Here is a 15,180-nt window from a genome sequence, read left to right as displayed (position 1 = left end):
CTTGTAAATCCAAAAGATGTAAGAAGGAAAAAGAAGAAAATTCTTAATGTTTTCATAATCTTTATCTCTTTTATGTTTGGTTCTATAGGAAATCAATATACATTACCCTCTGGTACTGAAGACTCTTGCTGATTTTGAGAACTGATGGACAATACTTTCCCATCAGTGGCTGGAGAGGGAGGAGAAACCTTTTCTACGGAATCATCAGGCATGGGCAAGGTGGCTAAGCGCTGAGATCTTCTTCTCCGCTCACTATGCTTGAAAGGTCTAGGGGGGTTCACAGGCTGTGGAGAACCTAGAAAAAGATCTTCAATGTTCACGAAGCAGACACATGCCAGGATCATCTTATAATATTTAAGGAGATAAATGGGAAAAATGATTCAAATTCTGCCCTCTGATGTTGTAAGGTATCCACAAGGAACAGCATGTTCCAAAAGTAATCATAGGCAAAAACTGTGCCCTCATTCACAAAAAGTTAAATCAAAACTTCTAAAATCTAAAGCCTATCAGAACCAAAAGAAAAAAAACATGGAACATTGATTTCAGGTAGTTTCCCAAGTGACAGACTACAGTTAATTCTCTAATTGCAGATCATTGTGTTAGTTGTTATTCTTCCTTTGGGAAAATAGTCTCTGTACAGCCGAGATTTTTTAAAAATTAAAAAAATATATATATATTCCTTTTGCTACATTACAAATCTAGAAACTCGAAGGGAAAAAAAGGCAGGGGGCATAGGTGACAAAAATCTGACATGCATTGTAGAGTTAGTGCTTCACTTGCCAAAATAAAACTAACGTAAATAAGTTTATCCCACCCTCATTCCCACAAATGGATTTTTATAAACATAAGTTTGGGCCTGATTCATTAAAAAAAATTGAACACAAACAACTTGAAGTACTTACAGGCAAATAATGAGGACTTTAAAAGAACAGAACACTATTCTTGTCCTCATGTGTTTGTTTTTTATAACTAACTTGGTAGGTCAATTAAACATCTTCTAGCTATGTAACACAAAAGTTTGGAAATTTCTGTGTTTTTTTTTTTTAACCTTTAGTTTTCTTCTTTCTACGTGGCATGTAAACATGTTGGAAGAATTTAGAATAGGCAGGATTACACAGGCCAATACGCTCATGTTATCTTAACTCAGGAGGAGGAAATACGAGTGGTCTAAAGAGGTTGATGCTTTGGGTATTTAAAAGTAATTTTACAAAAATCAAAACAAAAAAAGACATGGTGATAATTGAAAAAAATGAAAGAATAAAATTCAATTGCTGTAACACTGTGGCTATAATACCAAAATACAAAACAATTTCAAAATAAAATACTTATCAATGTCACATGACATTGTGGTGACTACTAATGACATCATTTCATGATAAATGCCAAAATGAAATGAAGCTTCATGAGGAAACAACTGAGCTTTTCTGTTCCCATTCTTTCTACCCATTTATTAAAAAGAACAAAACCAAACCAAAAAAGTACCAAAGCCTGCTCAAAAATTCAAAAATATGGTTTGGTAGAAAATATGGCAACTGAATGGAAGAAGAGGTGACTGTATCTGACTGCTAAAAGTCTTCTCAATGCCAACATTTTTCATTGTGGAAGATATGATATGGAAGAGTTCATAAGAAAATGTGTCACATTCACTTACTAATCAGGATACTAATTCACTTGGTGTATAAACTGCCAAAGGGAAGTAACTCTTTATCCAGCGCCTTCCCATGTAACGGTTTTTCATATGTCTCTAACTTAGAATACTAAACTAACAGGAGAAACACAGGGTCATCTTCTTTTATATATCCAGACCCATGACGGGAGGCTATTTTATAAAGACTACTAAGTTAACTACCCTGAGATTAGTGGTATTGAAACAGTAAAATCTTTAAAAATAAGATCAAGGAAGCATTCTTCTTCCTTCATTAGTAAAAATAAATTGAAATTTGTACTCCAAATCCCAGAACAAGAATGAATAAAATGTACTGCAGGGGGATACAGACAAATGGGGACAATAACTAGATCTATCCATAAGAATAGCCTTAGGAGTTGAGGAAAAAATATCCAGTGTGAGTCTTTCTCTCTCTTTGTTTTGTTTTGGTTTGGTTTTTTGTAATGAATCAGGCCTCTCATTGTGCTTGGATTATTATTATTGAGGACAGCCAAACTACAGTTAAGAGTTTGCGTTATTAAATGGTAAGGTTTCTCAACCAGTTACAGTCTCTGTACAATAAATCAGTCAGAAATGTATATGCTTTTTGCCCCTGAAATAGTTTTAAGCCTTCCCTATCATATCCACTTAAGTTTGAATTTGTAAAAAGCAACTTCATAAAAATACAATATAACTACAATCAAACTGTTTTTAATGTATCTTATAGGATAAGTAACTATTTTTTAAAAATCTGTGCTCACTAGTTTTATTTATCACTGAAGAAGAAAGCTGAGATACAAGCGTCAAATCCTCGACTTGTATTAATTCTGGGGAAAGTGGTGATTTAGGGGGTTTTATACACCCAGAAGAATCTCCAGATTCATGTTTGCATTTCTTGCTGCGAGCCTTCCCTGAAGACAAAGTTGAGGATAACAGTGCAGGTTTCTGAGTGTTGGCAGAACTGCTAATGTCAGCTTCATTTTTTTTCTGACTTTGAGGTTTAGGTGAAATCGCCTGAATAAATAATAAAAAATTGATATTTTTATTTTGGTTTCTTCATTTTTGTTCTTGTATTCTATTTTGATTGTTAAGCAACTTTAGTATCCAAAAACATTGTTAAGCAACATATAACATTTCTATTACAAATGAAAAACCAAAAAGAACCCCACAAATTATTAACTAAAAGTTGAATAGGCTATCTTTAAAGGGATGCTGTCAACTTTTAGTCTAAGTTTGACTATTTAAAAATATATTATTCCTAATAGTCTCAGAATATAAAATTTTATCTTGATGGACAAAGATTTTCAGAGTATTACACTGAAATATATCTCATTTAAAACCATAATTACCAACTACCTTAATAACAATTAGGTAAATAAACAGCATTTTCGTTTTTTAGGGCAGTAGAGGAATACATTTAAGCTTCTGACTTGTAGATGTTTTCTTATAAAACAATCTCTTTTATGAAGTTGAATGCAGAGGTCTAAGTAGACAGTTTCCCTTTAAAGAAAGATCTCAACAGGAAAACAATGACCAAATTAACGAAACATTATCTTTAACTCATTTTAGTGCTGAAAGCTAGAGTTTCATAAGCATAGTGCATCATGAAATCAAAGCCACCAGCAATACAGAGTTAAAAGACTAAAAAACAATACAAAACAAGCAACAACAACAACAACAACAAAAAAAAACCAAGGAGTAAAACCAAGTGTAAGTTAAAAACATTGGATTTAAAAACAAAATACGTCGCATTCTTAGATGAGAATTTTTACCTTCCTCCTGCCAACTGATACTTTTAAAAAAAAATTAGAACTTTGTCAGTTCTTTCATAAAGGATATCTTTATTCATTTGGCAGTAAAATTTCCTACCTATGTAGAAATAGATGTGAATGTGTCCGAAGACAACAGAGAATAGCCACATTGGATGGATTTACAATCTATGGTGTGGGAATGCCTATGCTGTATCTCTTTCTGACACATGTATCTGAGAGCAAAAGAGGAGATACACTTTTTTAAAAAATCCATACTAAGATAGGCCTCTATAAAATAGAATCAAATTGCTAGCACTATGAACAACATGCCTGTCCCCAGGAAACCTTTTTACTTCCTGATCTTTTGTGAGGGGTGACCATCAGGTCAGCAGTCTGCAGTTCTCTGGAATATGAAAGATCATTGTCTGGGGACCAAACAGCCTTCTGTTCCCACTAAAATACAAGGCACTCAAATTTTGGTGTGCAGTTGGTATTAAGTAGGGCACCTTTGGATGCCCTATAGATGGCATGTCAGACATACCACATAAAAGGGCTGGTGTCAAGTGTCCCATTCATTCAGTTGTCATCATTTCTATTCTTGAATTTACTCATTAAACATGTGTATAAGTGCAGATTAATCATTTGAAAAAGTACTCCATAAATGGAAAGGATTCCTAGACTTATCATAAAAGGTGTTGCCAGAAAAGTAATTAGAGCCATTACTTGTAAATAAACAATTTTATTGTTCATCTTCACATATGTGAGAGACATCACTACAGCATCCAGTACTCTCAAGTTACAAAGTTATAAAACAAGATTGTAAAACTTAAATTAGTATCTTGATAAGGTGCTTAACTTCTAAACAAGGACAAATTAACATTTTTAAAAACTTACTGAATTATGCATCTAATGCAGGTGTTTATCCAAAAGTAAATATAACATGACAATTCCCTAATACAATTAAATAATCTATAATTAATATCTGAGAATTGGGGTTCAAAACCACACTTTGAATTTTTTAAAAGTGTAAATAAAGGAAATCCATTAGCACAGTAAGTTCTGGCTATAGGCCTGTTATCAATCTATGTCATGAGCGACATTATTTTACTCATTAAGACAACAGAGGTTAGTGACAATCAATACCTCTCCGTTAAGTCTGGAGCAGATACCAATACTTGTAATTGAGAGTTTTATAACTCGGCTTTTTAACTTTGAAGCAGGGCAAACAGCATAAAAATTAAGAGTTTGGTTACAAAACATTTTCACAATGATATCAATCTGAATGACAAAAAATGAGGGAACAGCACTTATGTTCCTTAAAAATCTAAAATAATTTACAAAGTTTTCAGTAATGATTATTGGTCTCTTTGTTACAAAACTGGCAAGGACTCTCAAAAATGTGTACTTATGCAAATAGAAACAGCCGAGTTACTCAATTTTCTTTTTTTTTAAACTCAATTTCAGAATATTGTTGTCTGTACTTATCTCTGAAATGGGCACTGCCCTTTACGCTAACTTCCACATGTAATAAGTAATTTTCACAATCACATTCACCGCAGCAGGATTGTGTATAATGAAAGATTGACATTGTAATGAATTTTCCAGAAACATTTTATTACCCAAGTCCCTGATTTATTGCATTCTGAGAATACCATAAACAGTGGTGAAAATACAAAATACTGTTATATCTGGGACGTTGAATATAGTAATACAGAGTAAAAAAAAAATCACTTAAAATTTGGTTGATATACTGACAGTAACGGCAAAGACTTAACCGCTTGATGATCACAGAAAATCAGAAGGTATGATTCGCTGACATATCAATTTAAAAGACCATTGGTTTAATACAACATTAATGGAGGCACCAAAACAATGCACTGTTATCAAATCAGGCCTAAAATAACCCTGAAAAACTCAATACAATATCAATTAAATTTGGACTATTTTTTTTTTTTAAACGCATATAGAGAAGAGCAAAAGATACTCATTTTAAAGTCTTCTTTATTAGGCTACTAATAAAGAAAATTAAATTAATACAAAAAGGATATATTAAAACTACATTAAGGCTCAGATTTTAAAACAGGAGAACCAAGGAAATCCATTTATGGCTATTACTGTGTTCTTATAGTCTTACAGTGCCCAAGAAGTTAAGCCCTTAGAGAATGTAAAAGCATGCACAGTTCATTATGTACAGGTACTGTGGGAATCTGAAGGTAGCCGAGGCAAAACCTAGCAACTGCAACCTTCGCTTTTAAATTCCTCTATTAGGTGGTTTAAAGACAGACCCTTCATAGTTTTTTAAAATTTTTTTTGTAGTTATTAAAATATACATCCTAGCAAAAATGTATGGCTCATTGATCAATTCATAAAACACATAGTCAGTCTAACAACACCAACTGTTACAATATAAAAGAAACTTCTTACAAAAGAAGCTTTATTAGATGTCAAAAACCCTGTTTTAACTCACAAATTAAAAGTATTTGTGTAAGGGTCTTTTTGTAAGCTAGTTAAAGGTGGTCCAGCTGGAAGCTTATACCCTGGGATGCCTGTCTCCGGGCCTTCAAATGTCGGAGACAGAGGCTTTAATGCCAGTCTACTGAAAACAAACACTAACGAAGTCTGTAGTTTATCTGTATACCTGGGAGAAGGCAGAGTTAAAAATATATCATCCATTAATTAGCTTCCTATTCCCATATCTGATCACAAGGGCAATTTCAATTACGTGGATACTCTAGCTCCGTGACCATTCCAGTTGGGAACCTTGAAAACAATCAAATGCTACCGTTTCATACCTGCTCCAGCATTGGAGCTGTTTCAGTGCAGTCTTCCTTTCTGTCAGCACCATCCACCCCAACAGCTTTGGATGCCAACAAACCTTGAGAAAAATTGTACAGAAATGGCTCATTAGAAAAATTAGTGACTTTCACTCTAACTTCCCCAAATTTTAGTAGCTGAAATCCCCCATCCTTCTTACTATATAGGAAGCAAACATTCTCAAAAGTTTACTTGTTAAAAATACAAACACCCGTAAGGGACGAAATCGGAACTTGAAAGAGGCTTATACAATTAGTTTTCTGGAAAAATATTACTCCTAAAGATTAAAAAACCACACTCATACAGATTTAGTCTGTAAAAATTTTAAAGTCTATGGCTTAACGTCTAGAAACCTAAGATTACTTAAATACTCATAACATGGGCTTTGTCTGTACAACCGAAATATAGAGTTAATATTAAGATCTGAAAAATCCTTCCAACCATCTAGAATGTAAGATTTTGTTGTTGTTATTAGCTTAAAAAAAAAAAAAAAACTCCCGATTTTTAATTCCACTTGGAGCTTTTGACCTAAGCTTTATGGGTTTATCCCTACATCTCACTGTACCTTATCCTCTTACAAAAGTGCCAAAAACACTGATGGGTCTGTTTTATGTTAACAGGAAAAAAGGGCAGACCCTTCCTACAGTTGAGCTTAATAGTACAGCCTCATTCTACAAATGATGAAATAATTTAGGAATTCCAGTTTTCTCCAATGTGTATCAGCAATTCTCAATTTTAGAAGACAAAATATTTCATCTGAAGTATATAAAATAACTTTGCAAGACATTAAAACTCTGCCTTAATTTATAAATTAAAGGCATTTACATGGTCAAGATTCTTTGCAAAGCACCTGACAGATACCTTCAATGAAGCCAAACTTGTATAACAAGTATGTCTTTGCTGATGACGACTGGCACATAAAAGATCACCAAAAATCACCTCTGTCATTTCAAAGTTGGTTACACAAAAACTCTGCTTCAAAGGAAGTAATTTTAACAATCAATGACATAACAGTGAACTTACTACAACAATTATACCACCTATATTACTGAAGCAGTCTACAGCAGACTTAATAGGAGGAAAAAAGTGCCTGCAAATGCCACGTAACATCAAGCTATCCACGTGGCAACATCTCTTGACATTTTCAGATAGCAATCTCATAGATGTTAAGTAATCTAAGTATGAATTCAAACATTAAAATCATACCCTTAAAGTAGTATCAGAACCAAGTGGTAAATTAGGCAAAAAGCACCTTTCCTTTATTGGGAAGTTGAATATCCAGCACCCGGAATTAATATTTAAGATAGAAAAGGCTGAGTGTAAAACAATGATTTTGATACATTACTGGTATTAAAAAGGATATTTGGTCTAGTTTGATATAACAATCTATATAGTTTGCTCACACAATATTAAGTATAGATTTAAATGGGGGGAAAAACCCAATATAGAAATAATTTTACAAAAAGCTTACAAACCATAAATTCAATCCTAATCACATTAACAGCACTTCTGAACGTATTTTTAGATGACTGAAAGAGATATAGCATGGTGTATTTCCTTAACATTTAAAACCACGTTCACTAGGTTTTTCTTCTCCAGCTAATATTTTTTGAGAATCAATACTACTGAAATAAAAAGGGAAATAGGGAATCAAGTTCTTTTGCAGAAAACTGAGTAGAGGTTCCACATCTAAGGTTTACTCAAACAGGACAAATATTTTGCTCTTCAGTCTATTAAATATATCTTACTTTTGCTTCCTTTCATACAGGTGCCAGAAATACTTTTTAAATCCCATCAATGCACAGAAGAGATCTCAAATTACAAAATTAAAAATAAGGTACCACAAGCTTTAAAATAAACAAAATAATTCAGACATACTTGTGAATTTAAATTAGGATATTATAGACCCAATTAATTAAAAGCAATTCCCACCTAATGGTTTGTGAATGAAAAATAAAGCTTTGTAATGTTCTTATAAAAAGTAATGGGGCATTTAATAAGAAAGTACTCAAAATTAGATTAGAAAATACAGTACGTGGCATCCTGAGAATTCAAATGCGTCCAGTACAATCAATAAAAGCTTTTCATACTTTATATACATGCTATCTTACAGAAGAGGTACCAAATACAAACAACAAAAGGGGACAAGATTAAAAGTCTTTGACAAGTCTCTGATTACTGCTGCCTTAAGAGACTGTCCAAAATCTGTTTTCTTGGCCTGCGAACATGCTGGGGAGAAATGCAATATCCTTAGAAAATGAGAAGAGTTAAGTGAAAGGAAAGAGATACAAATGAATTTTAGTTATCTGTAAATACTTATTAATTATCAATATATCACTAACAGGTCCTCCTCCAGAAGAATGTATCTGTAATTATCTTAACAGAATGCATTATGCAGTTTCGAGATTATTATGTAAATATCAGGTAAAAGTAGAATATCAAATATTCATGAGTCACACCCACAAAGTCACAATTTCTCAATACTGTACTTCATCTACAAAAATACATAGTTGTCTCTCTCTGCTAATAGGAATGAACAGAACAGACGCCAGAGTACCCTGGAATGGCAAAGCAGAGGAAAGAAAAAGTAGTTAAATTTGTGCTCCACTTTTCAACCAGGGATTCCAAAACACAACGTTCTTGCTGGGAATAAGAATCAAATACTCTTGAAATTATCATCAGTAACATGTACTGGCTCATTCAAACCTCTGGGTTTTTTTTAATTATTTTTAAAATTCCTTAAGCTGCACACACATATCTAAACTGGCTGAAATTCTAGGAACTCCTAGAACTAGGAGAAACAGACCATGCACCAATTGCTGATGTTTCTTCTTTTTACTCCCCTGACAATCTGTATTTTAAAATCTACTCAAATTCCCCTGAAGTTTGCTTGCAACTTTGTCTCAAAGTATGGACTCTGGAATCTCCCTGTAAAATTAATTCTAAATCAGCATGCGTAAGGTATCTAACTATCAATAAGGTACATTACATAATGAAAAATAAGTCTCTGAAGAACATATATATGCTGTGTAACTATCATTTCAAATATGTACTTACTTGGAAACTTCAAAAAAAGCCATCTTACACCTACCATTCCCTAAAGAGAAATCAGGCTTTAGAATCCCTATAGGGTGTGTATATGAGGGAGGAAACAGAAGGAGAGTGAATATATCAATTAAATTTATCCAGTGGCTGGTCCACGTATTTCCAGCTAGAATGGTTTCAAAAATATATAAAATGGATTATGGGGGAATACATCAGGGCAGGCTAAGATGCTGCCATGATCATAACCCGATCCCTCTCAGTAGTAAAGAGGCAAAAAGACACATGTAAGTGAGCTTGATAAATTTAAAATACACCATAATTCCATAACAAAATCACTATTTTATAGTAGTTTTCATCTCTTTTTATGGTCTACAAATGAAATTTACTGCACAGAAACAAGCCTGAGTTCCAACCACTGAAGACAATCTTGTTAAGATCTATTATCTTTTTGCATGATATAGCTGCAAGGTGAACACAGAAATAAATACAGAAAGATGAACTATTAAAAGGATTATCATACATTCAAATCTTCTGAGTAAATAAAGGGAAAAATCATAATGACTTCACATCTGTAAAATCTTACATTTTTCTACTGCTGCCAAACTATCACTTGTTCTTTTGAGACTCCCAAGGGGACGTGAGGACAGAGTCCCTCCACACAAGGTGCAGGGTGTTACTAAGCAACCAGTATTAGAATTTCCTTGAGGCACATGGTAACATGGTTTTCCCCACTATTGTCTTTTCAAGGCCATAGGTAAATAATATGTTGTTGTGCACTGAGCTGTCTTCTTCTTTTATTTCTTTAAATGTTGGGCTTGAACTTCTCAGTAAGGCACCTGTGAGAACAGACTGCCTGAAACTAAAAGCAGATTATCCAGACTACAGGAAAACCCTTGAGGCTGGTAAGTTGGCAGTCACCCAGCGTCAGTGTCACGTCCATCTCCCTTGGTCTTGGCCCCTCCAGTAGCGCTCTTTCAGTCTTGTCTCACAGGAGCTAGAAGTGCTCTTCCTCTTCTGCCACAGTATGCAACCCTAGTTTCCACTCTGCTAGGGCCAAACCAAGCTGCCATCGTAACAATCACCCGGATAACATTTTGACTTTCTCCAAAGCTAACAGTTTCTAAGGAAAAGGTGGAATGGGTGAATTCATTTGAAATATTTCCTGTTCTGGGGCCAAAAATATCCTTTATCAGAAAAAGGCACAAAAACAACATTAACAAATGGAAAGACTAAATATTCTCACCTGTTGAAACCAATTATAATCACTTAAAATGAACACTATAATAAAACAGTGGTTGTAAAGAACCCTCAGCTGCAGAGTCATTTTTCAATGGGCTTCTATTCTTCAGAAAATGGTCAACATGTCTAATTTCCATTTATTCTTTGATCTGACAATGAAACCAAAGCTTCTTCATATTATTTAAAAAGAATGCCAACAGAGGTTTATATAGGTTTATTAGGCCAAAGACACTAAAAAACACTTTGTCCTTAAAATAAGAAGATATGACTAAATACTTAAAGTATTTTAATTCCCCTTTTAACATGTATTCAGAAAAATTAAGTATGTTTACAATTTTTTTAAAGACTAGAATCATTAGGCTGAAGAGGTCTTGCAAGTGAGAGGGCTAGTATGACTAGCCCTGCTTCAGATACTTAAATCTCTTCTCCTGTGAACACTAACCAGGCTAGGATTTCCAGAGTTTTCATCATCCTAACACCCTACTTCCTAAATTACAACAAAGCCCAGAAAAATAAGACGAGCTTCTAAGGACCAACCTGAAGGTAAGACATTTGAGAAACTTATAAAAGTACTTTTACTTTGGGAATTAACATATTCAGGAACTAAATTTAATTCAGCATTCATCTTTCCAACCATTTTTGCTACCATCTTTTTTTCTTTTTTAAGTTTTTATTTTTTCAAGTAATCTCTATACCCAACGTGGGGCTTGAACCCACAATCCCAAGATCAAGAGTTGCATGCTCCACTGACTGAGCCAACCAGGCACCTCTTATTTGCTACCATCTTCAATGAGACTGGGCAAGAGTAAGAATGTTTATATAATAATATTTAGAACCACAGAGATTATGTCACCACAGGTTGACAAAGGCAGATAATTCAGTGGTTATAGAAACTACTCCTACCAGGTGATTTTAAAACTATGGAATTTCATGACATTTGATCCTATCAATCCTCACAACAACCCTGTGAGGTAGGTAGAAAATATGTTATAGTTTTCACATTTCGCAACAGAAAAAGCTGACAGTGTTGGAGGATGTTGACCTTGAAGAACCGTAAAGTAACTGTCTTTTCTTGTTGACCAGCTTGTTACACTAAACCACAAATACATTTCACTTTATTAAAAGCAGACTACTCTAAAATCAAACCCTCCAATCCTCCCCCCGACCCCAAAAGAATCATTGTAGTTTACCAGTAATCTTGTTAAGTCGGGCTCTCTTTGCCTGAAATGAGTTGCCTTGATTATTTTTCCTCTTGTTTGATAATGTGCTCTCTGGCTGTGGAAAGACCATCTTTGGAACGTTCTCTACATGAAGTCCTACTTTTAATAGAATACATATATGAGAGTTTATCTAGAATCCAAAGTTAAAAAACATGATCTTTTTTTTAAATAGCAAAATAGTAAAAATGCTTTGCACTTAATTTTTTTTAACCTACTGCTTAACATAGAACTTTAAGAAACACAAATTTCTCGAAACTAATATATTAGAAATAAAGAACTATTAAGCAGTTATTCTTTAGGAAAGAAAAGCAGGAAGAAAATGACACTGCTTTTTCCATATTACATACCAAAATACATGCAGAAGCACTTAAAAAGTTAAAGAAAAAAAAACACAAAACAAATACCCCAAAGCCTACTAAACAAGAACTTAAAAGTCAAAATCTGAACTCATTTCTATTCAAGAATACTGAGGTCACCCATCAACCAGTACCCATATTAAACCACTAAACTTCAGCTCTGTAACCTGCTACAGAAGTTAACCATTCATGTGAGGGACAAGCCCAATCATCCGACCATACCCTCAAATTGCAAGTAGCTAAGGGGTCTGGCTTACTCTCTAAGCGAGTTTACCCTGCCACAAAGAATGAATGTAAGAACATATTTTGTACCAAATGTTTCACTAGATGTGGGCAGATCTTCCTTCTTCTCAACTTCTGCAGAAGCTATAGAAGTTGAAGTCTCTTCCTTCTTTGAAGGTACTTTAAACCATTTCCTCTCATCTTTCTCTTTCTCTTTATTGCTGTTGGCGCTGGTGCGAGGCTTGCTCCCTGTTTTATTCTTGGCTGCAGCTGCAGCAGCTGCTTTGACTAAAGCTATCCAATCCTCCAAAGGAAAAACACAAAACATGTGAAGTATTAAAAATTAATCAAAATTTAATTACACTAATGAATAAAAACATGTCTCACATTTTCAAAGCTACCCTCACACGCAAATATAAAAATCAAATTAATTATATTTACAAGATAAATCAACATGGTGATTATGAAATTTAATGATCTAATGGGTTAGCTGGGTTGTATAACCTTACATAAAATCGGAAAATATTCAGTAACAAATATTTCTCTGGTATGTTTTCACAGGAATAAAATCTAAAATAATAGAGGCAACCCTCTAACAAATATGGAACACTACATGATGCTCTTAGTACTTTAGATTCAAGTGGCAAATTGCATTTCTTTTCTGAATACGACAAACCTTAAAAGAAGAGAAAAATGCTTTTGTTGCAATTCTGTGAAGATTAAAAGAAATGTATTTCCACTGAATAAATTACTGTTCCTCGTTAGGAAGAATGTACGACTCACAGTATGGTCAATTTCACAGAATTCAAGGTATGATTTTATTAATTTTTAAAGCTTTGAAAGTTTGGACACCAATTTACTGCAACAGCTTAACATTACTAGTGAAAGAAAAAGAGCCACTTGATTTGCTCAAGGTGAAATACATGCTGTCAGGCCTCAGAATAATTTCCCTCCCTCTTCAACTTCCTAGGATTTGTGTTGATTACCATTCTTCTGAGATGCAAATATTTACTCTTCCTGTGTTTGTAGCTAAATAATTTTTAATATTACTATTTTATTTTTAACTAAAAATGCTTATTGTAAAAAATATGAAAAGATATTTAAAAAGTGGTACTAACATTTAAATTTTCACAATAAAAAAGATTTTTTAAAACACGTATTTGTAGTATCTCTACAGTTAATATTCCACTGAGACCACTAAGCTGCAGACCAACTCAAATACAACCAAAATGGGTAATACATTAAATTCTTAGCCCACATAACTAAAAACTACTTCACAACATCAAATGCATTTACTTCACAGGTTACATTAACAAAAGTCAATCGTTAGGTGATATAGGTTGATGGCTGCTCAGTCTTAAAAACATACGGTGAAGACAATAAGCCATTAAAAATAAACCAACAAACAAAATCTGTCTCGTTCTCTCCCCCATGATTAAAATGAACTAAACTATCATGTGATCTCACCTAACACATTCATTCACCCAATTTTCTATTGAATATCTTGCTACATGTGCCAAGAAGCATGCTAAGCATTCATGAGACAATTTATAAGAGATGCTGCCTGCAAGGTCCTGGAGTGACCACACCTTTGCTCCTGCCTGGAAGATGACCAGCACCTAGCTTTTTCAGTATTTAAACTGTGTCCCCAGTACATGTATTATTAAAAAGTGAATTAAGACACAGGGTGCCTGGGTGGCTCAGTAGGTTAAGGTCATGATCCCAGGGTCTTGGTATCAAGGCCCACATGGCTCCCTGCTCAGCAGGGAGTCTGCTTTTCCCTCTACCCCTCTGCCCTGCTCATGATCTCACTCTCTCTCTCAAATAAATAAAATCTTTAAAAAGACACAGTTGTGAAATACAGATTTATGTCTCTAGTTTGTAAAAAAAAAAAAAAAAACAAAACAAAATTAAACAAAACAAAACAAACCAGATAAACCAGTACTGTCCAATCCCAGGTTTACTTAGAGCCATGTTTTTTGTTGTTACCTATAAGGAATTGAAAGGCAAATAAAATTAACTATAAGACAGTGTGATAGAAGAGGCAGTGGAGGAATAAACAAAATACCATGGAAGAAAACAAAAGATTAATCTTGATTTAAGAGAAAGGCTACTGGAAGGCTTCAGGAAACATGACAGATGAGGTGAGCCCTGCAGCAGGAATCTTCCAGGCAAAGGGCAGAAGGAAAGGAGTCAATGGGCACCACCAGGGAGAGGAAAACCATTAGACAAAGCCACGGCAATCAGAGTGTACACAAACAGGCACTAGGGGCAAGGAGCGGTCTGAGTAAGTCAAAGGGCTACAGCTAAATTGAGCCTTGAGACTGACATTAAGTATTAGAGAAAAAAAGCACCACCAATGAAATTGACAGAGAGTAATCAACAAAGCAGAAAGAGAAACAAAGTACAGCCCAACCAGCAAAGTGCCAAATTCAGCAGAGATCATACCTGTAAGGTCTTATGAAGAGCAGAGTGCTTAATTCTCTGTTCCACATTGTGGGGAAATTTTTAAGTTGTTAGAGAAATGCTGAAAAATGCCAGAGGTAAATTCCATCCCCACCTCTTTTCTCTCTCCAATGAACAGAAAACTGGGAGAGATTTGTACTGTTGCTCTTAAAAGTGCAATCAGATTTTTTTTTTCTAAAGTTCCTGATCACATGACTTGTTAATCATGGAATCACTGCAGTGATGTCATTAAAAAATTCTCCCATTATATTGCCCTTCTATTTTTAAAAAGAGATTCACTATTAAAAATAACTGGTGTGATCCTTTCATGAATTAGAACTAATGATCTGCTTCAAAGCTCCCTGTAGACAAAAGAGCAATACACAATAAAGAAATCGGATTGAGTTCAGAGTCACTCTGTGCATTACAGTTATGCAAAATTC

At 34.2% G+C, this 15,180-nt stretch overlaps 1 protein-coding gene across 13 annotated transcripts in view; it reads right to left on the bottom strand.

Annotated features, from left to right (window-relative positions):
• PHF20L1 (PHD finger protein 20 like 1) overlaps window positions 1-15,180 on the bottom strand; it is a 73,163-nt gene that overhangs the window by 32,208 nt on the left and 25,775 nt on the right. For 7 of the 13 annotated variants that reach the window (XM_025871147.2, XM_025871151.2, XM_025871148.2 and 4 more), the window contains 5 exons: window positions 12,383-12,596; window positions 11,685-11,813; window positions 6,189-6,271; window positions 2,407-2,659; window positions 107-295 (listed from right to left, as the gene is read on the bottom strand). In XM_025871147.2, the coding sequence (XP_025726932.1) occupies window positions 107-295; window positions 2,407-2,659; window positions 6,189-6,271; window positions 11,685-11,813; window positions 12,383-12,596 (868 nt within the window). Of the gene's footprint in view, window positions 1-106; window positions 296-2,406; window positions 2,660-4,135; window positions 6,272-11,684; window positions 11,814-12,382; window positions 12,597-15,180 lie in introns of those variants that run through there. The other 6 variants (XM_025871150.2, XM_073893224.1, XM_073893226.1 and 3 more) reach the window with 2 other exon arrangements.

The sequence above is a fragment of the Callorhinus ursinus genome, unplaced genomic scaffold (genome assembly GCF_003265705.2).
Source record: "Callorhinus ursinus isolate GAN/ISIS: 27379988/994484 unplaced genomic scaffold, GSC_fseal_2.0 scaffold5, whole genome shotgun sequence".
NCBI classification, from domain to species: Eukaryota; Metazoa; Chordata; class Mammalia; order Carnivora; family Otariidae; genus Callorhinus; species Callorhinus ursinus.
The sequence above is the reverse complement of the archived record's forward strand: the minus strand, read 5'-3'. Positions and strand labels throughout refer to the sequence as shown.